Source organism: Vanellus vanellus (genome assembly GCF_965231255.1).
Source record: "Vanellus vanellus genome assembly, chromosome: 1".
NCBI classification, from domain to species: Eukaryota; Metazoa; Chordata; class Aves; order Charadriiformes; family Charadriidae; genus Vanellus; species Vanellus vanellus.
Window position 1 is genome coordinate 776184 of NC_138905.1, and position 23988 is coordinate 800171.

A 23988-nucleotide genomic window follows, 5' to 3' on the forward strand; every position below is an offset into this window, starting at 1 on the left:
CGCCAGTGGGGCTGTTTGCACATCTCCCAAGTAGGACAGTTGGGATAGACGGGCCATTGTTGCTGCCGGCTCCTGTCGCACTGTTTCCACGCTGGCCTGCCATACCCCTAGGCTGCAGAAAGGCTATTTGTATTCCAAAGAAAGCTTTCTTTTGGAGTTAAATTGCTTTGCTGGAAACCTTTCCCTCAGTCAGACTTAGATTATAACTCTAGGGACAGAGAACGATGACGGTCAGTGTCCATGAGCCCTCAGAAGCCTTGGGCAGCTGTAGGGCACGTACTGCCCGAAGGGCTGAGAGTGGCAGGAGAAAGCCAGCCTTCCTGGGGCCGTGGTCACCCACAACCTCTGGAGGTGGGGATCATCAGCTGGTGTTGAGGACGGTGCTTGGGTAGAGAGCAGGGCTTGGACTGGCTGCAGCAATGCTCTTTTTTGGTTGCAGTTTCACGTACGTGCCCATCTTGCCTGCACAGCTCCTTGAGGTACTGAGCACGCCAACACCCTTCATTATCGGCGTCCACTCCATCTTCCAGTCGGAGACGCAGGAGCTGGTGAGAGTCGGGTCGCCCCATCCCTCGTGCCGGGAGCAGAAGCGGTCCAAGGAAGAAGCAGGGGTCGCGTGCCAGCAGTCTCAGATAGCAGCAAACGTTGTCCTGAGGGTGCCCGGGGCAGGAGGCTGAGCACACCGGCTCGCACAGGCGCTGCTTGTTCAGGCCGGCCAGCCCGGGCTGCGGTCCAGACGTGCCACACGAGCCAAGCGGGGCTGGCTGGGCCACGCGTCGTCGGGGCTTTGGGCTGTGGAGCTGCACACCAGCGGCTGGGGTTAACCGAGGATCTGATTTTGAAACTCGGCTGGCAGTGCTGGTCCCAGAGGCTGTGTTGGCACTTCAGAGCTCAGTTCAGACACTGAATTAAATCAAAGCGTAATGAGTCTGATCTAAACTGAAACAAGCTTTCCCGCAGCCTTCTGGACAAACTGCAGCGTGCCGCTTTGGTTAAGCGGGGTGGCCTCTGTCTCGGTCAGCGTTTGACGCCTCACCCAGGCTGATGCCACGAAGTCACAGCAGACGCCTGCTGAGCAAAGCTGCAGCCCTCTCCTGCCAGGGTGTCCTCCCCCTGCCACCTTCGTTGGTGGTGGGATCCCTTTATAGCTTGTGTGTTGGCAAACGCTTGGGCTCGGTGACAGCGGGTGAGAGAAAATAACTACTGAGGGTGGACAGAGTGCTCACAGAAGATGGAGAGGAGACAGACGCCATCCCAAGCGCTCCCGAGCTGGGCTTGCTCCCGAGCTGGGCTTGCCCCCTCGCTAGCTCTCTGTTGCCCAGCGGGAGGTGGTGGGAGGGTGTCGGGAAGCCTGGCCTTGTCTCACGCCTCTCCTGCCACTTCCAGCTGGATGTTGTTATCGCAGACCTGGACGGCGGGACAGTGAATGTCCCCGAGTGTGTACATATCTCCCTGCTCCCTGAACCTCTGCTCCAGCAGACCCGGGAAGCCCTCTCCATGGTAAGTGCCGCAGCTTTTCCCCCATCTGCAGTGTGCGAACACCTTGGGAACAGCACACATTTCCCAGGGGAGCTGGGAACGGAGCAGCAGGGACTCCTCTGAGAGCAGAGGTCCATATCTCGAGGTCCTGCTGACCATCTCACAGGAGACCTTTCCTGATTCTGATGGCCCCTGGTGCTGGCAGTGCCGGCGGGGGGTGGTTTCTGCCAAAGGTTTCTGGGAATCAGGCGGCTGGCTCCCAGCCTGTGGGCAGGAAGCAGCTGTGGCCCCGAAGCTTTTCTGGCTTGCTCGCGTGTTCCCAGAGACCGCCGGCCATGCGAGAGCGTGCCCAGGACAGCCGCGCCAAACACATGCTGCATGCCTCAGCTTCTGCTCCTCGCCCGGGGCCGGGGGGAGCGGGGAGGCTGGCTCTGTCGCAGCCCCGCTGTGCGCAGCCCCCAGCCCTCCTGCGCCATGCGTCTCCCCGGCACAGCTGGAGCGGCTCCCCTGCGCCCACCGCCCTCGTCCCGCCGAGCCGTCCTGGGCTCCGTGCTCTGGAGGGGTCCGGCCTCGCGGCTTCCCTCACACGACAGTGTTCTCTGATACGGGGGGTTCCAGCCCTGTGGGTTTGTTTCCAAGCCCCTCGGACCTTTTCTGGGGGGGCTGTTGGGTCCCTGGGGAGCGCTGCTTTGCTTTTTCCAGCTGTGAAGGCAGAGATGCCCCCGGGCCTGGGCTGAGCATGCTTTGTGCCTTGTCTGTGCAGGTCTTGGACCCAGAGCTGGAGGTGGCAGATCTTGCATTCCCCCCTTCAACAATTTCTGCCTCTTCTCTCAAAATGCAGGTGAGTGGAGCGGGGAGGAAGGGGGGACCCCTCCTGTGAGGCTGCCGTCCCTGCTGGACACCCCGTTTCTTGGGCGCAGAGCGGACAGGCACCATTTCAAGCCTGTCTCCATCTCGGTGTTGCTGAGGTCGAGAGGCAAAGCACAGTACTGCCGGGGACACCGGGGCCACAGCTCCAAGCCGTGGCCTGGAAGCCAGCAGGGCCGTTTCAGTAGCTGGCGCGTGGACTGGGGCTGCCGGCTTGGCTGCCGCGCTGGAGCAGGGGCTGGAGGTGAACACCGAACATTTGGGCACTTCAGCAAACCCCGGGGCTGTCTGAGCTCCCTTTTCCGCTGTGCGCAGCGCCAGGGACGCTGTGAAGGGCAGGCAGAACAGTGAATCCAGCCTGCCGTGTCCCTTTTTCCCTGGAATCTCTGCCAAGTTTCCTGCCCTGCTCAGCAGGAGCTGACCCTGACACGTGGTTTGATCCCCTCGCCTCTGTGCTGGGTGTAAATTCCTGTCCTGTGGGCTGCCTCGTCTGCACCTCTGCCTGATCACGCTGTAACCGGGCTGTCCTTCCCTCTTCGCAGGATAAGGAGATCCGGGCCGTCTTCCTCCGCTTGTTTGCACAGCTGCTTCAGGGTTATCGCTGGTGTCTGCACATCATCCGCATCCATCCTGAGCCGGTCATCCGATTCCATAAGGTGAAGGCGCCGGCACGGGCACACACACGCAGGGGCTGGCCGGCACCTCTGGCACGCTGGGTGCTCCGGTCTGAGTGTCCCGAGGGGAAAACAGCTTCCGGGAGCGGTGTGATGGGGAAGGGTGGAAGCCTCTGGGGCCTGGGCGGCGAGGGAGGGCAGGGAGCGCGTTTCTGCACGTGACTCGGCTCCGTCTGCTCCACGGCCTCCTGTCCATGTGGCAGAATTATGTTTTCAGACTGTCCTATGGAATAACTCTTTTCCAGGTGGGTTGGGCGGAGGTTGGGATGAGTTGATCTGTGAAGAGGTTTGCACAAATACAGCTGTATCTACAAGACAGTTTTGTGTTTCCAGCGAGTGACCTCTCCTGCACCACTCCCACGTCCACCTGCATCCCTTGTTTGTCCTTGACCGTCCCGGGGTCTTGCGGGTCAGATAGCGCTTCCCTGTTTATGCCCGTGTGTGGTCAGATGCACTGCAGCTGGTGTCCCCTGTGCCTGGTGTCAGGCAGCCTTGGAGGCTCACAGAAGGTGTCCCTCGCGTCCTGGCCTGGAGCCGGGGATTTTCTAAGGTCTGGGGAGAGGAGGGAGGCAGCACCCGCCTTCCCCGGCGCTTCTGGGGTGTTCGCTCTGCCGCAAAGATTGGCAGGGCAGGGAGAGCAGGGGAAAGCTTGAAGTGTTTGGGCATCTGTGCAGGAGACCTTAACGCAGGAGAAGGCGACACGGGGAGCGAGAGCAGAGGGACTCGAGGGTGGTGGTGGCCCCGTCACTCAGCCCGCAGCCCTGCCGCAGCTGTGCCCTCCTGCTGCACGCTGCATGTCACTGAGGACCTTACTGCTGCCGGCACCTTCCCCCTCTGCCCAGCCTGCCCCGAGGCCAAGGGGACAGTACCTTGTACCCACAAAAGGTGTGTGGCAGCACACACGTGCTGTGCACCGCCCGGGCTCGTGCATCCCCGTTGCTGCTCTGCGCTGTGTCATGTGCTCTGGTCCCTGACATTTAAAGTCGGCAGCGTGTTCATAAGGGTTTTGAACCTTTTTTTTTTACGCTCAAGAAAGATTTACATTCCCAAGAAAGATTCGGTAGTTCCATAAAATCATGAACATGCAGTAAACATGAGAAAATGCCCTCTCATAAAACTGCTATAAAATGAATGAAGAACAATGAACTTCCATTTCATAAAATCATTGCACGCAGCAACTGTATGCAGTACAAAATAGCCTGAATTTCACTTATTTAGCTGCCTTGGTCACGGCAAAGTCTGTGTGTCTCTCACAGCGGGTGTAGGGCCACGGGACTCAGCCGTCCGTGTTCTGGTGCAGGGCCCGTGGCTGCAGCACCAAGCCCTGCGCCTCCCGGCTCCTTCCCCTGGGAAGGGGCTGGTCCGGCTCCTCCGCAGAGCGCCGAGGAGGGCGAGCGTCGGTGGCAGGGTGGCCCAGAGGTCCATAGCGTTGTTGGGGCTGCGGGCGAGCGGTCCCTGCCATAGCACCCTCCTCCTGTCCCACTCAGTGAGTCAGAGTGCAGTGAGTGGGTGAGGGCGTCGGGAGGAGCAAGAGCTGTTCCCCACCAGCTGCTGCTGAAGGCACGTGGTGGGCTCTATCCGGCTGTTCTCGGGTGGGATGAGCTCCCATGCTCATCTGCTGAGGAGACAGTCCTAAGGGCTTTCTGCAGCACAGGAGAGACATGGACCTGCTGGAGCGGGGCCAGAGGAGGCCCCGGAGCTGCTGGGAGGGCTGGAGCCCCTCTGCTGGAAGGACAGGCTGGGAGAGGTGGGGGGGTCAGCCTGGGGAAGAGAAGGCTCCGCGGAGACCTCCGAGCCCCTTCCAGTGCCTAAAGGGGCTCCAGGAGAGGTGGGGAGGGACTCTGGGTCAGGGAGGGGAGCCGTGGGACGAGGGGGAACAGTTTGACACTGACAGATGGGAGACTATGATGAGATGTGAGGAAGAAATTCTTGTCTGTGCGGGCGCTGAGCCCCTGGCGCAGGGTGCCCCGAGAAGCTGTGGCTGCCCCATCCCTGGAGGTGTTGAAGGCCGGGTTGGACGGGGCTGGGAGCGACCTGGGCTGGGGGGAGGTGTCCCTGCCCGGGGCAGGGGGGGGACTCAATGGCCTTTAATGGTCCCTTCCACCCCAAACCATTCTGTGCTTTGATGAATCTACGCAGCCACAGGAAACCTGGTGCTTCAGGCTCCCTTTGTGGCGCTGGTGTGAGGCTCCTTGAAAACCACATTTGGGAAGGAGGTAGGGCGAATCAGCATTGTTCAGGATGAGGTCCATCACAGCTGCCAGAAGGAGCTTGCGGCCGCTGTGTCCCCACTTCCCCTGGGGTGCACACCAGGGCCGATGCTGGTGCTCTTTGCTTGCCACCGAACATGTCCTGCTGTAAATGTACCACTGCCACGGGCCAGAGGCACAGGTTTCTCTGCAAACTCTGTCCCTGTGCCCGTGTGGGACGGGGAAGGAGATGGGGTGGTCCCACTGCTGCCCGGGTGCCTGTCCTTTGCTGCTGATGGCACGCTCTCCCCTCTTCCAGGCAGCCTTCCTTGGGCAGAGGGGACTGACGGAGGATGACTTCCTCACCAAGGTGCTGGAGGGCATGGCCTTTGCTGGCTTCGTGACCGAGCGGGGCGCCCCGTACCGCTCAATCGACCTGTTTGATGAGGTAAGTGGCAGTTTGGGAGCAGCACCCCCCTGCCCGGCCATCCCGCACATCCTTGCTGCGCTGAGCTCTCCCTGCTCCTCCGGGACCGAGCTGGGGATCTGCCGTGTCACTCCGGCCACAGCGTTGCACCCGGGGACAGAGCTGGGGTATGGGAAGGGGGGGATCCTGCCCAGCTGCTCCTCTCACCCGTCTCTTCTTCTCCCAGCTTGTGGCTTATGAAGTGAAGCGCATGCGCGCAGAAGAGGGGAACAAGCAGAAAATACTGCGGCACATCAAGGAGCTGGCGGAGAAGCTGTACAAAAACGTGAGTCCTGGGGCCCGAGCGCTGGAGGGGGAAGCTGCCTGGAGTGGGGTACGGGGCAGGGAGAGCCCGGCTCGGAGCCTCGGTTAGTCTGACCTCCCTCCATAAGCCCTTGCTGGGGCACGATCCTGTCCCGCACTGTGCTGTCACGCGTGGTGGGGCACCTGCAGATGGGCCCAGCAGGGTCTGGGCTGGCGCGAGCCGCTCCAGGGAGCGGGGTTCCTTGGTTTCGGGTGGTCTGGGCATCAGGCACTCCGTGCCTTTGCTCTGGAGCAGCCGCTGCACTTGTCATCTGGTCCAGGATGGGCCAGCAAAGGTCTTCTGAAAACAGAGCAGCACCCGTGGGGCACTTGGCCATCTCAGGCCGGAGCTCCTGAGTGGTGCTTTGCTCGCTGCTGTGGTCAGTACCAAAGCGAGCTGTCCTTGCGGCTCCTGGGAGCAGAGCGTGCCGGCACTGCTGCCCAGACAGCCCGCCCCAGGGCTGCAGGTTTCTGGGGGTTGTAGATACCGGCTGGGAGAGTGTTCGGCCTCAGAGCAGCAGAGGTTGCTGAAGGATGCCTTGCTGGGGCTCCTGCCCTGGGAGAGGACGTGTGATGGCCACATGCCTGAAAAGAAACTCTCTTTGCTGTGCCAGGAGAACCCGTACCCCGCGGTGACCATGCACAAGGTGCAGAAGCCCACAGAAGGCTGTCACCTGCGCCTCCATCAGAAGCCTTTTCCCCGTCTGGATGAGGGGACAGTGCAGTGGATCATCGACCAGGCCACCGCCAAGCTGCAGACGGCCCCTCCTGCTGTGAAGGCGGAGAAGAAATGCATGGTGCCATCCGGACCCCCTATTGGTACGTGCACGCAGAGGGCCTTTCCCTGTGGAGAGAAACCCCCCTCAGGAGGGGCTTTACCATGGTGTTGCTGGCTCCGTGTCACACTATGGCATGTCCCAGGGTGGTACATGGGCAAAACGTGCCTTGGTGAAGCTGCAGCGGCGTCCTCATTAGCTTCTGTCCCTCAGGCTGCTTAGAGCTCCCTGGACTCTATCAGCCAGCATGAGGGGACGGCTGAAGACCCCGTAGTATTGTTCCAGCACGAGCTCTGGGAGCCTAGAGCCCTGCCCACGCAGAGCAGGGGAGGGGGCGCCCATCTCTCCCCACCACGGGGGGAAAGTCCCGTCCCGGATGAACCAAGAGGCCATTCTCTCCCCAGCTGCCATCATGGAGCGCAACGGCAATGCCCTGGCCAACAGCGCCCGTCGCCTGGAGGTGGTCAGGAACTGCATCTCCTATGTCTTTGAGAACAAGATGTTAGAAGCCAAAAAGGTGAGGGGGGCTCCTGAGGAGCTGGTGGCTGAGGGCGGGAGAGGGGGGGTTGCTCTGCCTCTCCTCCGTGGCAGGCTGGAGAGGACATTCCCTGCGCATGTCCAGATCTCTGCTCACCAGCTCTGCTCCCCTGTGTTCACGTGTTCCCGTCTCGACGCTGTTCCTCCTTGTTGTGTCCCTGGGCTTTTGGCTGTCACTCCTCTGCACCAGCTTAGCACTATTTCTGCATCTCCCGTTGCCCCTGGGGGTCTGTCCCGTGGAGATAACCACGCTGAGGTCCTCCCCGGCCCTGCTGAGCAGGGACCTCCCAGGACTGTGCTCCCGCTGGCCAGCCGTGGGGCTTTGCTCTGGTTTGCCTCCGCGTCCGAGCGCGGATGAGCTGTCTGTAAACACCCGTGTGTCAGCCAACACCACCGGGATGTGAAGCCCCTCCTGCACCTCCTCGCTGTGGGCTGCCCTTGAACTCAACGTCTGACCAAAGCTCAGCTGGGGCCCGTCTTTCTACTCCGTGACTTCTTCTTTCTGCTGCAGTTGTTCCCTGCTGTGCTGCGTGCCATGAAGGGCCGGGCAGCCCGGCACTGCCTGACCCAGGAGCTGAACCTGCACGTGCAGCAGAACCGGGCCGTGCTGGATCACCAGCAGTTTGATTTCATAATCCGCATGATGAACTGCTGTTTGCAGGTAGGAGAGGGCTGGGGAGAGCGTGTGTCTTGGGAGGGAGCTTGTCTCCCCTTGTGGGAGTGGGTCTGGGGGACTTGCAGTGAATCCTCTTGTGACCTCCAGTCTCTTCCCCAGGACTGCACTGCCATGGATGAGCATGGGATCGCAGCCGCCCTCTTGCCACTGGTCACTGCGTTCTGCCGAGTGAGTATCTGCAGTATCCTGAGGCTCAGGCCTCCTTGAGGCCGCAGAGGCTGGCAGGCTGAAGGACAGAGCCAGCGCTGCAGCCAGGCTGAGGGCAGGTTGTCCCCTTGGTGCTTCTCAGAGTACGGGGTCCTGCCCAGTAGCTTCCAGGCTGGCTGCTCTGGGCCGAGGCTCCCGAGAGGGATAGAACGCTTGCAGGAAGGGTGCTCAGAAACTGGGGTGCTCTGAAGTGCCAGCTTCATCTGTCACAGAATCCCAGACTGGTCAGGGTCGGAGGGACCCTCTGGAGCTCCCCCAGTCCCACCCCCCCCAGAGCAGGGGCACCTCCAGCAGTGGCACAGGACACGTCCAGGCGGGTTTGGAATGGCTCCGGAGGGGGAGACTCCCCCCCTCTCTGGGCAGCTGTGCCACTGCTCTGCCGCCCGCACAGGAGAGAAGTCCCTCCTCAGGTTGAGATGGAACTGCCCATGGTCACGTTTGTGCCCGTTCCCTCTTCTCCTGTCACTGGGCACCGCTGAACAAAGACTGTTCCCACCCCCCGGCACCCGCCCTTGAAGGATTGATAAGCGTTGATAAGATCCCCCCTCAGTCTTCTCTTCTTCAGACTGAACAGCCCCACGTCCCTCAGCCTCTCCTCATAAGAAAGGCGCTCCAGTCCCCTCATCATCTCTGCAGCCCTTTGCTGGACCCTCTCCAGCAGTTCCCTGTCCCTCTTGACCCGGGGAGCCCCGAACTGGACACAGTGCTCCAGATGTGGCCTCACCAGAGCAGAGGGGGAGGATGACCTCCTTCCACCTGCTGGCCACGCTCTGCTTGATGCACCCCAGGATGCCATTGGCCTTCTTGGCCCCCGGGCACATTGCTGGCTCATGTTGGTCAAGCTGGGCTGAGATGAGATTCTGCCTCTCAAAACGCTTCTGCGGCATGGGGCCCTGCGGGGCTCTGGGTGGGTGCTGGGCAAATCTGAGAAGAGTTTGCAAGGAATGCTTGGAGGAGCTCTGATGCAAGTGTCCCTCCTGCCAGCCCAAGGGTGCGTCGCCTTTCCCAGCAAGAGGCTAGAGCAAGGATCACTGGGACGGGAGAGCTTGGCACAAAGGCAGCGTTTGTATGAAACTCTCTTCCACCTTCTGCTTCCTCAGAAACTGAGCCCGGGCATCACGCAGTTTGCCTACAGCTGTGTGCAGGAGCACGTGGTGTGGACCAACATCCAGTTCTGGGAGGCAATGTTCTACTGCGACGTGCAGAACCACATCCGAGCCCTGTACCTAGACAACAACGAGGAGAACCACATGGATGAGGTGAGGAGGTGACAGCGGTGCCAGTGACCCTGGAGAGCCGCTGCGCAGAAGCAGCTCTCCCCAAAGGCCCATGGGCTGCGAGGATGCTGAACCAGCCCGAGGGACTGCATCCTGGTTCTGGGAGATTCCTGTGGGAGCAGTGGGGTGAAGGCTGGCAGCTCATCTCCTTTCATCTCTTTCAGGAGAGCACGGAGGAGCCGCAGGAAGCCAAGTCTGCCCTGGAGATTGCGTCGGAGCAGCTGAGGCTCTGGCCCACCATGAGCCGAGAGAAGCAGCAGGAGCTGATCCAGAAGGAGGAGAGCACTGTCTTCAGCCAGGCCATCCACTACGCCAACCGCATGAGCTACCTGCTGCTGCCTCTCGACACCAGCAAGAACCGCCTGCTACGCAGCTCTGGGCTGGGGGACGTGGAGAGTGTCAGCAACAGCTTCGTCACCAACAGGTAAGCAGGGCTGGAAAGCTGGGCAGGGCCGTGCTGCAGGGACACCAGAGCAACCTGGACTGGGGACGGGAGCTCCTGGGTGCAGTACCCGGGGCATCTGCCTCATTCGGCTGCTCTCAGGATTGTTGCGGGTTGTGGTGCCCAGGGACTGGAAGCTCTCCTGGGTTCACATCAGGAGTGGAGACTTCCTTGGGCTCTGCCTGACATGGGTTACAGCAGGGCAGAGATGTTCCGGGTTAACTCTTCCCTACTCCTGTACGACAGCATCGCCGGCAGTGTGGCTGAGAGCTACGACACAGAAAGTGGATTTGAGGACGCAGAGAGTTCCGACGTGGCCAACTACGTGGTGCGATTCATCAACCGCTTTGTGGACAAAGTCTGCACAGAGAGTGGAGTCACCAATGAGCACCTCAAGGGGCTGCATGTCATGATCCCTGGTAATACGCGTTGCGGCAGTGCTGGGGGATGGGCAGCCGTGTGCTCTCATTGGGGATCCTTCCAGGTCAGCTCGGGGGTCTGCTCAAGAGATGGTTCTGCAAGGAGCAGTGGGAAGGCCAAGAGAAGGACATGCAGTGCTACAAGGGCGGGTGGCAGCCGCTGCGTGGTGTGTAGGACTTTGCTCGCAGTCTCTAACTTCACGTTTGTCCACAGATATTGTGCAGATGCACATAGAGACACTGGACGCCGTGCACAGGGAGAGCAAGAGGCTTCCTCCCATCCAGAAGGTAGGGACCCGACCTGCTGCAGTGGGGAGAAGGGTCTGGTGCTGTGTGGGGCTATCAGGTCCCCTCCTGCAGTCTGCATGGGCCTCAATTGTGTGCTATTGCACATCCCTGTAGCCAAAGCTGCTGCGCCCCAACCTGTTGGTGGGTGAGGAGTGTGTGATGGAAGGGCTCCGCGTGTACCTCATGCCTGATGGACGAGAAGAAGCCGCTGGAGGGAATATTGGTGGTCCACCTCTCCTCCCTGCGGAAGGAGCCATTTTCCTCACGACTTACCGCATCATCTTCAAAGGCACTCCCACGGACCCTCTGAGTAAGGCTCTGGGGTGCACCATGTCCTCTGTCTTCAGGGGTTGGTAACGCCTGGGGAGGAGGTGGCCGGTAGCTCTCTGGGCACAGTGGCTGCAGCTCACCTTGCTGCAGGAGTTGCTGATGAGGGTGGCCACCCCGTGCGGGTGCTCAGCCAGCACTGGGCCTTCCTGGGGGCTGCTGCAACCTCCGCAGGCTTGATGGATGCTCCCAGTACTACAAAGGAGGTGGTTGCTCTTGCTGTCCACCTTTGGTAGATGATAAATTGCTCATGCCCATCCTAGGCGTGATCTACAGGTCGCCATGGGCTGGCTGTAGTGTGTCCAGCCTGTCTCTGGCTGCTTGATCCTACGGGGCTCTCTGTGGTGATGGCCACCGAGGGGTGGCCTGGCCTCGTGCAGCGGGATGTGGCTAACCTGTTCCCGTGCTTGTGCCCAGTGGGGGAGCAGGTGGTGGTCCGGTCCTTCCCCATCGCCTCACTGACCAAAGAGAAGAAGATCATTATCCAGGCCCAGATGGATCAGTTCATCCAGGAGGGCTTGCAGCTGCGCTCGTGCACATTCCAGGTGAGACCGCGTGGGGCTGTGGGCGGCTCCTTTGCATTGCAGTGTCTCAGCCGAGGAGCGCATTGCTGGGGGGCCCCAGCAGGTACGTGGCTGTGGCTGGCACCATCCCTTGGGGTGAGACACTGCGCAGGCTGACGTGGTCTGGGGGTAGTTTTCCTGAGAGGACCAAAGACAACCTCTGTAGCAGGTGACTGCACCTGAGGGGACGGAGCTGGAGGTCCCCTTGCAGGGGAAGGAGCAGGCTGTGGTCCATAGAATCATAGAATGGTTGAGGTTGGAAGGGACCTTTAAAGATCATCTCGTTCCACCCCCCTGCCCCGGGCAGGGCCACCCCCCCCAGCCCAGGTCGCTCCCAGCCCCGTCCAACCCGGCCTTGAACACCCCCAGGGATGGGGCAGCCACAGCTTCTCGGGGCACCCTGCGCCAGGGGTCACCGCCCGCACAATAAGGAATTTCTCCCCCATATCTCATCTCAGTCTCCCCTCTGTCAGTGTCAAACCGTTCCCCCTCGTCCCACGGCTCCCCTCCCTGATCCAGAGTCCCTCCCCAGCTCTCCTGGAGCCCCTTTAGGCACTGGAAGGGGCTCGGAGGTCTCTGCAGAGCCTTCTCTTCTCCAGGCTGACCCCCCCACCTCTCCCAGCCTGTCCTCCCGGCAGAGGGGCTCCAGTCGCAGTTTGGTTGTATGCAGGAGCAGCTTCTTGCTCATGAGCTCAGGGTCCTTTCTAACTTCTCCGATGGCTGCTGGAGCCCTGGGAAGGTGTGAGGTGTCCACACCTGGCACCGTGGGAGGTCATTCTGCAAAACCTTGTAGCAAGTCTTGGGGGAGAGAAATACAGCAGGGAGAGACTCACAACGCGAGTAGTTATTCAGCATTTTACATCTTTGTGAGACTTGTGGAGGTAGAGCAGCGCCGGGAGGAAAGCACCTAAAATGTGCTGTCTCCTCCTTCCTGCCCATCTTGCGTGCTCAGAGCTGCAGTGACCGGGCACTGGGGACACTGCAGGAGCAGCAGTGCTGGGTATGGAGCGGTCCCCGGCAGGAAGGGGTGTGGGACAGAGTAACTGGCACGGGGGGGCGGCCGGGGCAGCCTCCCAGCCTGGGCTGTGCCCGTTGCAGTCCCTGCTCCCGACCGGGGTCTGAGCTCTGCCCTGTGCGGTGGGAAGAGCCCTTCGCAGTCCCCTGGCCCAGCCGTGCTGAGCACGCCGTCACCCACCCTTCAGCCCGCTCTCTGCTGTTCCTGCAGTTGCTGAAGATTGCCTTCGATGAGGAGGTGGCTTCAGACAGTGCTGAGGTCTTCAGGAAGCACCTGCACAAGCTGCGCTACCCCCAGCACGTGCGTGGCACCTTCGCCTTCACCGTGGGCCAGTCCCCCAAGCAAGCCATGCAGCCCAAGGCCAAGGAGAAGAACCCCTCGCTCAGGTACCCGTGCGTGGGGAGAGCAGCACGTGGGACGCGCTTGACCCTTTCAGGCACTGCAGGGCTTCTCCTCTGCCTCCTCCAGCCGCTGAGCAGGGGTCACCCGAGAAAAGCGGGGAGACAGAGTCCCGAGCTGGAGGTCAGGGTTCCCTGAGCCTGCCTTGCTCAGACCTCTCCTTGCACAGGTTCTCCACTTGTCTTTGGGAGGAGAAGTGCTGCGCGTCTGGCAGCGGTCTCCCAGCGCCATGCGGAGGTCCGGTCAAACGTGGGGAGCAGGGTGTTCGCTTCAGCAGCATTGCCTTCCCCGTTGCCCGGGGGCCAAAGTGGTGTGAGCCCCGAGGAGGCGTCTCGGGGGAGAGGTTCCAGTGGGCACGAGAGAGCAGTCTCTGCCGTGCCGGAGGACGGGGAGCGCTGTGGGGCAGCGGCAAAGCTCTGTGCGTGGTGCTGACCTGCGGCCAGACCCTGCTCCTGCGCTCGGTGGCTAGGTTAAGCGATGCTGTAGCGCTGGGGTCTGGTTGCTGCTGTGTTCGCGCTTGGTGTGCCCTGGAGTCTAAGCGTCTCTCCCGTGTGTTTGTGACTCAGCTCCCAGCAGGTGACCGATATGTTCCAGGGCCTGACAGTGGGGGTCATATCCCTCGGGCACCTTGGCCATTCGACCACGTAAGATGCCTTCACCCTGGGCGGGAGCTTGCGAGGTGGCATTGGCTCAGGCTGCAGCCTTCACTGCTCCCAGGGTTTCTTCTCACCCGCTCTGCATGCGACCTGGGCTGTGGGCTTGTCACTTGGGGAATGCCCTTTTCCAGGCTGCCGGTCTGACGTTCAGGTTTGGGGGTGTGCACTCTCACCATCGCAGCACCGTGGCCCCTGGAGGCGGTCGGTCATCGTAGTGCTCCGTGGCACTCCGGTGGATCCCAGGACGTGCTGAGGGAGCTGTGCCTGTACCACTAACCTCCAGAGACCTCTAGAGCTGCCGGGCCCGGCTCCGGGCCTGGGCACAGTCTCAGAACTCTGAACTCGCGAGATGTGCTCTGTCACCCCCCTCCAAGTCTGCTTCCAGTGCCCCACACTGTCTGCAAATCTTGCTCCTCTGGTTGGAAAGCCCTCCCGTTCCTTGGCTCTGTACCTGAGTGTTTGTTCTCAGGACAGCGTTATTCCTCAGTCCTGAGGCTTTCCCTCCTTTGGTAAAAGTTGGGAGCAGTTGGATTCCCTCACCGTCTGCTTTGCAAAGCGAAACAAGGCAGCTCCTAGTCTCGCTTTGGCTCCCGTCTGGATAAGGTGAATTTCTAGAAATCTTTGCATCAGCATAGCTGTTGTCCTGGATTGGACGTGGCCCCGTCCCTGCCCGATGTATGCCCCACATCTCCTCTATTTGCTCCCCTTTGAGCCCAGGGGCTCACAGAGACGGTGATGAGCCTGAGGTCCTGCGTGTGGGCAGACCCTTCCTGCCTTCTGGAGCTCTGTCGTGCAGACCCTGTTCTGACCATACATCCTAAGCACCCGCGGGTTTTGGAAGGTCTCCCTTCCCTGCTTTCCCTGGGCTGCCTTCAGGAGTGGCCGGTGTCCCTGTGCCTTACATGGCATCGAGCAGGTCACCTTCCGCAAGCTGCCTCCCCTCTGCCTGTGCCCAGGCTGGGCTGGCAACGTCCCTGCGGCGTATCCCCTGGCCCCCGCCGGGAGCTGGAGCCCACGTCCTCCGGGGATGATCCGGATCGTTGCCTGTGGGAGCTCCGATGCGGAGGTGATGGCATTAGGGCCTGGGACGAGGCTGGTGTCCCCTTGGGCCGGGAGGCTGGGGCGCCTGCGCAGCCGGGCTGCCCCGTCCAGCCACCCCGGGCACTCGGGTCCCCCCAGGGAACGAGAGTCCCTGTAGGCTCTGCCTCTGGCTTGGAGCCCTCCTACGGCCGAGGAGTCAGCTCCTCCCTGCCAGGGAACTAGCGGGTGACATCTCCCCTCCTGTGGTGACAGTGACTTTGACCCCGCGCCTGTAGCCGGTGGTGAGGGATGCTCCTGTCTCTGCTTTGCTCTCGGGGTGACTGAGTGTTGGTGTCTCTAACCCTTCAGGGGCTGCTCTTCTGGCCGCGCTGGGCTGTGGTCGTGCACATGCGGGAGGTGGCGTTAGCTGGCCTCAACCTCTTCTCTGGTTCCAGGACACTCTCCAAAAACCTGGTGAAAAATGCCAAGAAAACAATTGGCCGCCAATATGTGACGCGAAAGAAATACACGCCGCCCACGTGGGAGCAGCGGAGCAGCCAGCACTTCCCGGAGGACAACGAGGATGAGATCTCAGGTTGGGAGCACCCTGAGCAGGGAAGGGGGGCTGTGGGGAGCGGGGCGTTTGCTGGAGCAGGAGCTTCTTCCAGCTGGGAGAGGTCCCGGCCATCGCTCTGCAGGGCAGCAGGCGTGGGAGCTTCCCTGGCGCAGAGGATTGCCACTGTCACCTCTCCCAGTTCTTGACGGTCCACCAGCTCTCATCTGCTGGTGGTGTCCAGTCAGCAGCTCAACGTACTTCCCGTACCTAGCGAGCCCTGCGGAGAGGAGGGAGTTCTGTGGTCTGTGGCCTCAGCTCCTCAGGTGCAAAGTCACAGATTTAAGCTGCCACAAGGCAAGTTGGGTTAGACGTGAGAAGAGCTTGACTGGTTTGAGAGTAACGAAGGACTGGAAAGAACAGGAGTCCTCTGTGTTGAAGATTACAACCTTCCCAGGTGGGAAGGCGTCAGAGAAGACGTGCTGGATGGGATTTAGGGTTTCAGTGGAGAGTTGTGTCTGCAGGGACCAGTCCCTCCTGCTGCATGTGGGGCTGGTCCATCAGGCTGAACATGGCTGATGTTGGCTCTTTCCTTCTGTTCACTGAGATACTTTGGATTCTGCTTCTTTTGTTCACTCCCCAGTTGGTTTTCAGTGCTTTTCAGCCCATTACAAGCCTCCACTGTGTCCATCATTTAAGTTATTAGCAAAACCAGCAGCTGCGTTGAGGCCCAAAAGAGATGCCTTTGAGATCTGTTGTTGTCCTCCAGTTCTGGCCCTGGGAAATGCGTTGGGAGCATTAGGAAAGCTGCCTGCGGAGGGCAGCCACCAAGGGCTGTGTCCACCTGGCAGTGATTTTGCCTGGATGGAAGTGTCCTGGGCTGAAAGCCTCGCTGGAGCCGAGGTCTCGCCCGTGTTGCCCTCTCCTCCCAGGAGGTTGCTCTCCTCTGAGGAGGAGAGGAGATGGAGTGGCTCTGGACAGACCTATGTTGGGCTGTTCCTCATCTCTCAGTGGTATCAAGCGATGTGAAAGCACCAAAGGAGTCTGCTCTAACGTCAGTACGCAGGCACCTGTGTTTTCTTTCTGCTTTTAACCTCACAAGTAAAGGCTCTGGCCCCAAAGCCCTTTGGTCGGGGCAGCTGAGCTCTCCCGTTTCAGGTGAAGGTGGTGGGAGGCAGCTCGTGCCCTGTCCTGTCTGTGCTGGGTTGTCCAGCCCGGCCGTCGCCTCCTGCCGCACGTGGGACTCTGTGTCTGTGCCGAGGGCGGACCCGGACTCCCCTTTGTCTCCACAGTGTCTGAAGAGATGGACAGAAGCACTTTGACCCCCACCACCACCATCAGACCTTCGGACAAGATGACCATCAACCACTTGGTGGAGCGAGCCTGCTGCCGCGACTACCAGCGCATGGGGCTGGGCACCCTCAGCAGCAGCCTCACCCGCTCCAAGAACGAGCCCTTCCGCATCTCCACCGTGAACCGCATGTACGCCATTTGCCGGAGGTGAGCCTCAGCGGGGCCGCGGCTGCGCAGGGGGGTCCGCAGGGCCGGGAGAGGACAGGGGGGGTCTTTCCTGGTTTGTGGGAGCTCGGGGGGACGGGGGACGGGGGACGGACAGCGCTGCGCCCTGGTGGACTCTGCAGAGCCTCCGCTCTCTCCTGCAGCTACCCCGGGCTGCTCATCGTGCCGCAGAGCATCCAGGACAACACGATCCAGCGGATCTCCCGCTGCTACCGCCAGAACCGCTTCCCCGTGGTGTGCTGGCGAAACTCCCGTACCAAGGCCGTGCTGCTGCGCTCGGGGGGGCTGCACGGCAAGGGCGTCGTGGGCCTCTTCAAGTCCCAGAACGCCCCCACCGCAGGTGCCCATCCCCTCTACCCCTGGGCAGCCCCAGGAGTGGGCTGCAGACCCCTCCTTGGGTCTCGTGCCGGTGGCAGAGCCGTGATGCTCGTGGCTCTCCTCCTAGGCCCCTCGCAGACGGACTCCACCAGTTTGGAACAGGAGAAGTACCTGCAAGCCGTCATCAACTCCATGCCGCACTACGCCGATGCCAGCGGGCGCAACACGCTCAGTGGCTTCACCTCTGCACACATGAGCAGCTCAGGTGAGGAGCTCGGCCGCGGCGCAGCGGGGACGCAGGAGGGCTCATGCTCGTGTGCGCGGGACCCCAGCCATGGGTCGTGCTGTCCGTCCCAGAGCCTGGGCAGCCAGGGGAGCTGCTGTCACTGGTCTCCCACATCAGAGGAGGCAGCAGAGCCTTCCCAGCGCATTCTCCAGAGCTCCCAGTGCCGGCTGAGCCTCCGTGGCTGGTGGTGGGGATGGGTTTTGGGAAATGCAGTGGTCCTGGACCTGCGAGCACTGGGAGCCCCAGACTGTGCTCGGATCTGGGCGCTGGCTGAGGACCGGGTGGGGACAGACCCCGCTAGCTGAGGTCTCGACATCGTCTGCGCCCCAGCGTGGCGGCAGCAGTGCTCGGGGTCTGTCGCGGGAAGCCTCGGTAAGTCTCTGCCTGCCTCGCTCTCCGAGCAGCCTGCCCTTCCCTGCCGGGGCAGAGCCGCCCCTCGCTCCGGTGTCATTCATCCTCTGTCCCAGCCATTCCACCCCATCATCGCTGCAGAGGTGACCGGGGGCCAGAGGGACCGGGGGGGAACCCAGCCAGGGGCTCCCAGCAGCCTGGGCAGGAGAGGACTTGCCAAAAGCCCCTCCGAAGCCTCTCCCCTGGTGTGGGGGGACGTGCCTGGAGCTGTGGCTGAAGGAGGGAGGGCCAAACCAGCAGATGACCTGGCGTGGTGGTGAGGGACCAGCAGAGCAGGGGGCTGTGGGGCTGCGGCAGTGCCTGGGTGATCCCCCCATGGTGCGACGCGCCTGGGGCAGAGCTGCAGGAGGGTCGAACCCCCACTGGCGCTGCTGTGGCTCCGGCTGGAAGGTGGAGGTGCTTCCCGCATGCTGGCCTCCTGGTCCCAGCCCCGGGCGCTCCTGCTTGCTGCCACTTTCTCTCTCTGGCCCCTTCCCCTCCCTCCCGAGCGGTTGTGGGGAGGCAAAGCGGGAGGGCCCCTCCGGAGCAGCACAGCGAGGCCGAGAGCTGACTTTTTGTTGGTGCTACAGATTTCTCCGACAAGAGACAGCCTAAGCTGGGATCGCTCATGAAGCAGGTGATGGGAGGGAAGGACGATGGGCCCGGTACTATTAGCCGCGGAGGTGAGGACGTGCGAGTGAACGCTGCCTCGTGGGGGCCTGGCGAAGGCCCCCGGCTCGGGGCAGCTGTTGTAGAGTAGATGCTTCCCCTTCGCTCCCCCCGAGCGCTCTGCCGTGGGGCAGCTGCAGGGAGGGCGGGAGGGACCTGCTGCAGCAGCCCACAGCCATCTCCTTCATCCCACTCATCGCTCCAGTCGCTCCGTCCGGGTCCTCGGGCGCCTCTTCCCGCCCGGCCCAGCGAGAGCGGGGGTCCGCCTCGCCGCGGTGCCCTCGCTGAGGTCCCTTTCATCCTGTGCTCTCAGGGCTCGGTCACAGAGCTAGGGTCATCACTCTCTCCACCCCCAAGTGCGTGTCGGCGAAGGGCCGCGAGACGCCCCGAGGTACGGTACCGCCGGCCGCCTAACCACCACCCGGGTGCTAACCTGACCGACTGACCCCCCCACACACACACTCCCACCCTTCACGCAAGTAACACCCCAGTAACACCCCAGTAACACCCCACCTCAGCCCGCTAACGCCTCCACCGAGCATGTCGCTGGCTCAGTCCAGCTCGCGGTGCCAGCGGTAAGTACCGGGCCTGTCCCCAGCTGATCCCGCAACGTCCTCTCAGGTTTGCTTTGGGCTCCTTGCACATCTGCTGGTGCTTGGGTGGTGGTGGCCAGGGACAGGGGCTGGCTGGCAGCGATGGGGTCCTGGCGGGGCTGGGGCTGGTCTCCGTATCCGCCGGGCAGGAGATCCTACAGCACCCAGCAAGGAGAAGGAGCAAAAGCAAACCTGGTTCCCAGCACCTTCCCGGCATGTGCTCCCGGGGCACTGGGCTGCAGGGTGACAGCAGCTCGGCCGCCGCTTTCCCGGCAAGCTGCTGGTCCCGGTGCCAGCCCGGACGCCAGCGCAGCCCGCGAGCTGGCCGTGGCCGGGGACCCCCAGCCTGATTGCCGGCTGTCTTTGCAGGCAAGTGGGGCAGCATCCGAGCCAGTGGGCGCATGAGCAACTACGCCCTGAACATGGAGATCGGGTCGCGTCTGGCCGGGAAGGACCTGCTGGGTGCTCAGCACAACGGCACCCCCGCGGAGGCCAGCTTCCTGCGCCAGCACCGCGCCTCGCTCTACATCATCGGGGACAAGTCACAGCTGAAGGTAACCCCCACGCCTGGAGACAGCCTCCTCAGGGGGGGCACGAGGAGTGTGTCCAGAGAAGGGTGATGGAGCTGTAAGGGGTCTGGAGCACAAGGAGAAGGGTCTGGAGAACTTGTGAGGAGCGGCTGAGGGCCCTGGGGGGCTCAGCCTGGAGAAGAGGAGACCGAGGGGAGACCTTCTCGCTCTCTACAGCTCCCTGACAGGAGGGGGTAGCGAGGGGGGGTTGGTCTCTGCTCCCATGGAACAGGCGATGGGACAAGAGGAAACAGCCTCAAGTTGTGCCAGGGGAGGTTTAGGGTGGATATTAGGAGAAACTTTCCCACCGAAAGGGTTGTCAAGCACTGGCACAGGCTGCCCGGGGCAGGGGGGAGTCGCCATCCCTGGAGGTGTTTAAAAGACTCGTAGCTGTGGTGCTGTGGAAGTGGTTTGGTGGCAGTGTTAGGGTACCGGTTGGACTCAATGATCTTAAAGGTCTTTTCTAACCTCAACGATTCTGTGACTGAGGGGGGCAGTGGGGCTGCTGGTGGTGACTCTCAGGACGGCGCTGATTCTCTCCTCCCTCAGGGGGTGAAACCGGACCCACTGCAGCACTGGGAGGTGGTGCCCATTGAGGTGTTCGACGTGCGGCAGGTGAAGGCCAGCTTCAAGAAGCTGATGAAGGCCTGTGTGCCTGGCTGCCCCTCCACTGACCCCAGCGTCACCTACTTGCGCTCCCTGGAGGAGTCTGAGTGGCTGTCCCAGGTCAGTTGTCACCCAAAGGCTGGAGGGACCCTGGTCTGTCCCCACAGTAGGAGTCTTTGCTGTTGGCTGTCGCTCAAGGGCACGTGCCGTACCTCCTGGCAAAGTGAGAATGGGGGTCCGGGTGCCCTCTCCAAAAGCACCCCTGCAGCACGGAGTGGGGGACACTAAGGGAGCAAGGTTGGTCTGAGGAACAAGGACAAAATAGCCCAGAGTACGGCTGGGTGGCTCTGGACGTGGGAGTGGCGAGTGTCCGGGGCAGCTGGGGAAGCAGGGCAGGACCTGCAGCACGGCAGAACGCCATGGCGGGGTTGGTAGACAGCAGTGCCTGCAGTAGCCGGGGTGCCGCAGGTGGCTGCTGCTCTGCAGGACTGGTCCCACTGCGGAGTTGCTGTGGGACTGGACCCTCTGGCTGCTGGAGGGAGCAAGGGACCCACGGCTCGGCTCAGGACCCACAGCGCTGCTGGTGGTGCGTGGTTCTGCCCCGCTGGCCTGGCTGTTGCAGACGAAGGGTGCTGCACCGTGTCTGAACGCGGGGGCTGTGTATCGTGGCGCTGCGTAACTCCCGTGTTGTGCTGCGTTTGGCTCACCCGCTTCCAGGAGAAAGGGTCACTTTGCACAACGTCCAGCAAATGAGTCTCCAGCACCCCGGTAACTCTTGGCCCTTATGTTGGCAGATCCATAAGATCCTGCAGATTTCGGTGTTGGTGGTGGAGCTCCTGGACACGGGCTCCTCTGTGCTGGTCAGCCTGGAGGACGGCTGGGACATCACCACGCAGGTAGGAGCCCTACAGCTGCTGGACGCGATGGCTGCCCGTGGCCGTCTCCCCACGAGCAGCTCGAGCCCCCGTGTCCCTGCAGGTGGTCTCCTTGGTGCAGCTGCTGTCGGACCCCTACTACCGGACGCTGGAGGGCTTCCGCCTGCTCGTGGAGAAGGAGTGGTTGTCCTTCGGGCACCGCTTCAGCCACCGCGGGGCCCAGACCCTGGCCGGCCAGAGCAGCGGTTTTGCCCCCATCTTCCTGCAGTTCCTGGACTGTGTGCATCAGGTGAGCTCCGAGCGCACCGGCTGCCGGCTCTGTGCCACCCGGCTCTCCCCGAACCCCGGGGCTGTCCGGCTCTGTGTGCGGCGGGGAAAGTCCAGAGCCAGCCGGCAGTTTGTGGGTCCCAGGAGGTCTCACCCGTCCTGCTCCTTGCAGATCCACCTGCAGTTCCCCATGGAGTTTGAGTTCAGCCAATACTACCTGAAATTCCTCAGTTACCACTACATTTCCAACCGTTTCCGGACGTTCCTGCTGGACTCTGACTACGAGCGCATCGAGCTGGGTGAGGGCAGCGCGCGGGGCCCACAGCGCATGGCAGCCCGGTGCCTAGCCCCAAATAACGCCCCTTCCCCGCTCTCTTCCCCGCAGGCCTCCTTTACGAGGAGAAGGGCGAGCGGAAGAGCCAGCAGGTCTACAAGTCCATCTGGGATTACATCGACCGGCTGAACAAGAAAGCCCCCATCTTCTTCAACTACATGTATGCCCCTGAGGATGGGGAGGTGAGCGCTCTGCTCCTGCCCTGGGCCAGCCCAGTCCCTGGGCCGTGCAGAGGGCTCGCACGGGGCTTTCCAGGGACACCTCGGGGTCTCCTCACCCACATGGAGCCGAGCGAGCAGCCCTTTGTCGGCTGGCCGCAGTGGTTGCCCACCTGAGTCAGGCCCCTGAGAGCCGCGTCCCTGCGGAGGGGTCGGGGGATGTAGGTGAGGCCGGAGCTGGGAACGTCCTTCCTCGGGGGGACGAAGCGGCAGCCTCTGGCGCGTGGTCTCAGCCGGTCGGCAGCGCAGGGGGCTGCTCTCCGCCGATGCGGGCAGGCTGCGGCCGAGCTGCGCGGAACTCCTGTTTGGTCTTGGCCCAGTCTTGTGCAAAGCCGGGCGCAGCTCTGCCGTTCTCCAGCCCAGCGTTGCCTTTCCCTGGCCAGCCCGCAGCCTTCCGGCCTCGGCTGCCTCTTGTTACCGCTCAGAAAGCATCGCCCTTGGGGAAAGCGCGGTGCGAAGGGCCCCATTTCCTATCTGGACAAGGTTGTCCCTGCAGCATGGCCGGGGACGGGGCCTGCCTGGACGCTGCTGCCCTCCCTGAGCACGACCCTGCTTCTTCCGCAGGTGCTAAGGCCGTACAGCAACATTTCCAACCTGAAGGTGTGGGACTACTATACGGAGGAGACGCTTTCCGAGGGCCCCTCCTATGACTGGGAGCTGGCACAGGGGCAGCCGGAGCACGTGGAGGAGGCGGACCGGCAGGACACCAGTGCCCCCCAGACGAAGCGCAAGATCATCTGGCCGTGCTACGACAACCGCAGCCGCGTGGAGCCCGACGCCATCTCCAAACTGCTGGAGGTGAGCATGGCTGGCGGTGGCACCGTCTACGTGTTGCTTCTGGGTTTGGCCCTGGCCTGGACTCCCCGTGGTGTCCCCAGGGATGGGACACTGCTCCGTGCGCACAGTGGGACAGGGTTGTGGCAGGGTTTCGGTCAGTTGAGCCCCCGAGAGAGGGACAGCGGTCCCAGGGGTCTTGTCCCCTCCTGGGCTGATGCCTGAATCCCCTCACAGGAGCTGCACAACCTGGAGATGGAGCTGGGGCAGGTCCCAGAGCGCTGGAAGGACACGTGGGACAAGGTCAAAGCTTCCCAGCGCACCGAGGCGCGGCAGGAGGGCAGCCGGGTAGGCTGGGGGCTGTGGGATGGGGTGGTGGGGTTGGCTTTGGTGGTGATGGGCTGAAGGTGGTGGTGGGGGTTGGCTTTGCCCAAAGGTGCCCCGAGCAAAGCGGGTGTTTGCTCCCGAGGCCGAGGAGGGTGCTGGTGCTCAGCCCCCCCCGGCTGGGTGCGCTCGAGGGGTGCGGACCATCTTCCCCCTCACGCTGTGCCCTCTGCTCCCCACAGACCCCCAGCTCCCTGCTGATGTCCTCCGGCCTCTCCCACCACCGGCGCTCGCTGGGTGTGTACCTGCAGGAGAGCGGGGTGGGCTCTACCCTCAACCTCAGCCTCGACAGTGACACCAGCAGCACCTCCACCCCCTCCAGCGGGAAGCAGGGCGGCCGCAAGAGCACCAGCACGCTCTACAGCCAGTTCCAGATGTCGGAGAGCGAGAACAGGCAGGCGGGGGGCTCGAGGCGCCGGGGGCTGCTGGCGGCGCTGGGAGGGGGTTCCCCTTCTGGGGAGGGGTGAAAGCGTGTTGGTTCTGCAGTGTGGACCCCAATCACTTCATCGCTTCTTGTCCCCGCTGACGTGCTACAGATCAAACTGCCCTTCAGCCCTCACTCCTTCCCCCCCTAACGCGCTGCCTCACTCCTGCAGGTCCTACGAGGGGTCGCTGTACAAGAAAGGCGCCTTCATGAAGCCGTGGAAGCCTCGCTGGTTCGTGCTGGATAAAACCAAACATCAGGTACCGAGGGGGGGGTGAGCCCCGGGGTCTGTCCTTCTGTCCCTCCCTCCCTCCGTGAGCTCTGACGCCTGCGGGATCTCTCTCTGCAGCTGCGGTACTACGACAGCCGGATGGACACGGAGTGCAAAGGGGTGATTGACCTGGCCGAGGTGGAGTCCATCACCCCAGGAACCCCCACCATGGGGGCCCCCAAGACGGTGGATGAGAAAGCCTTCTTCGATGTGAGTGTGGCACTGAGCTGCGCCGTAGTGAAAGCGGCTCGGCAGCCCACGGCCCCGCCGCGGAGCTCAGCCCTTTGCTTGGGGCTGCGGTGCCGCTGGCTCGCTGGGCGCAGCCGCCCGGCCCCGCTCACCTCCTCTCTCCTCCCCTG

At 62.3% G+C, this 23988-nt stretch overlaps 1 protein-coding gene across 2 annotated transcripts in view; it reads left to right on the forward strand.

The window, feature by feature from the left end:
- The window catches only part of SBF1 (SET binding factor 1), a gene marked incomplete at its 5' end in the record, with an annotated part of 87668 nt that overhangs the window by 61717 nt on the left and 1963 nt on the right, over positions 1-23988 (forward strand). The window contains 34 exons of one of the 2 annotated variants that reach the window (XM_082483258.1): positions 440-548; positions 1387-1500; positions 2243-2320; positions 2889-3002; positions 5529-5657; positions 5863-5961; positions 6593-6797; positions 7159-7271; positions 7803-7952; positions 8067-8135; positions 9275-9433; positions 9616-9875; positions 10140-10312; positions 10527-10600; positions 10715-10910; positions 11345-11472; positions 12716-12891; positions 15036-15175; positions 16426-16633; positions 16795-16991; positions 17097-17234; positions 18236-18328; positions 18628-18705; positions 19277-19461; positions 20026-20202; positions 20877-20978; positions 21061-21246; positions 21397-21523; positions 21610-21740; positions 22341-22574; positions 22788-22898; positions 23117-23328; positions 23531-23618; positions 23708-23839. In XM_082483258.1, coding sequence (XP_082339384.1) covers positions 440-548; positions 1387-1500; positions 2243-2320; positions 2889-3002; positions 5529-5657; positions 5863-5961; positions 6593-6797; positions 7159-7271; positions 7803-7952; positions 8067-8135; positions 9275-9433; positions 9616-9875; positions 10140-10312; positions 10527-10600; positions 10715-10910; positions 11345-11472; positions 12716-12891; positions 15036-15175; positions 16426-16633; positions 16795-16991; positions 17097-17234; positions 18236-18328; positions 18628-18705; positions 19277-19461; positions 20026-20202; positions 20877-20978; positions 21061-21246; positions 21397-21523; positions 21610-21740; positions 22341-22574; positions 22788-22898; positions 23117-23328; positions 23531-23618; positions 23708-23839 — 4885 coding nt within the window. The remainder of the gene's footprint in view (positions 1-439; positions 549-1386; positions 1501-2242; positions 2321-2888; positions 3003-5528; positions 5658-5862; positions 5962-6592; positions 6798-7158; positions 7272-7802; positions 7953-8066; positions 8136-9274; positions 9434-9615; positions 9876-10139; positions 10313-10526; positions 10601-10714; positions 10911-11344; positions 11473-12715; positions 12892-15035; positions 15176-16425; positions 16634-16794; positions 16992-17096; positions 17235-18235; positions 18329-18627; positions 18706-19276; positions 19462-20025; positions 20203-20876; positions 20979-21060; positions 21247-21396; positions 21524-21609; positions 21741-22340; positions 22575-22787; positions 22899-23116; positions 23329-23530; positions 23619-23707; positions 23840-23988) is intronic. The other variant, XM_082483259.1, reaches the window with a different exon arrangement.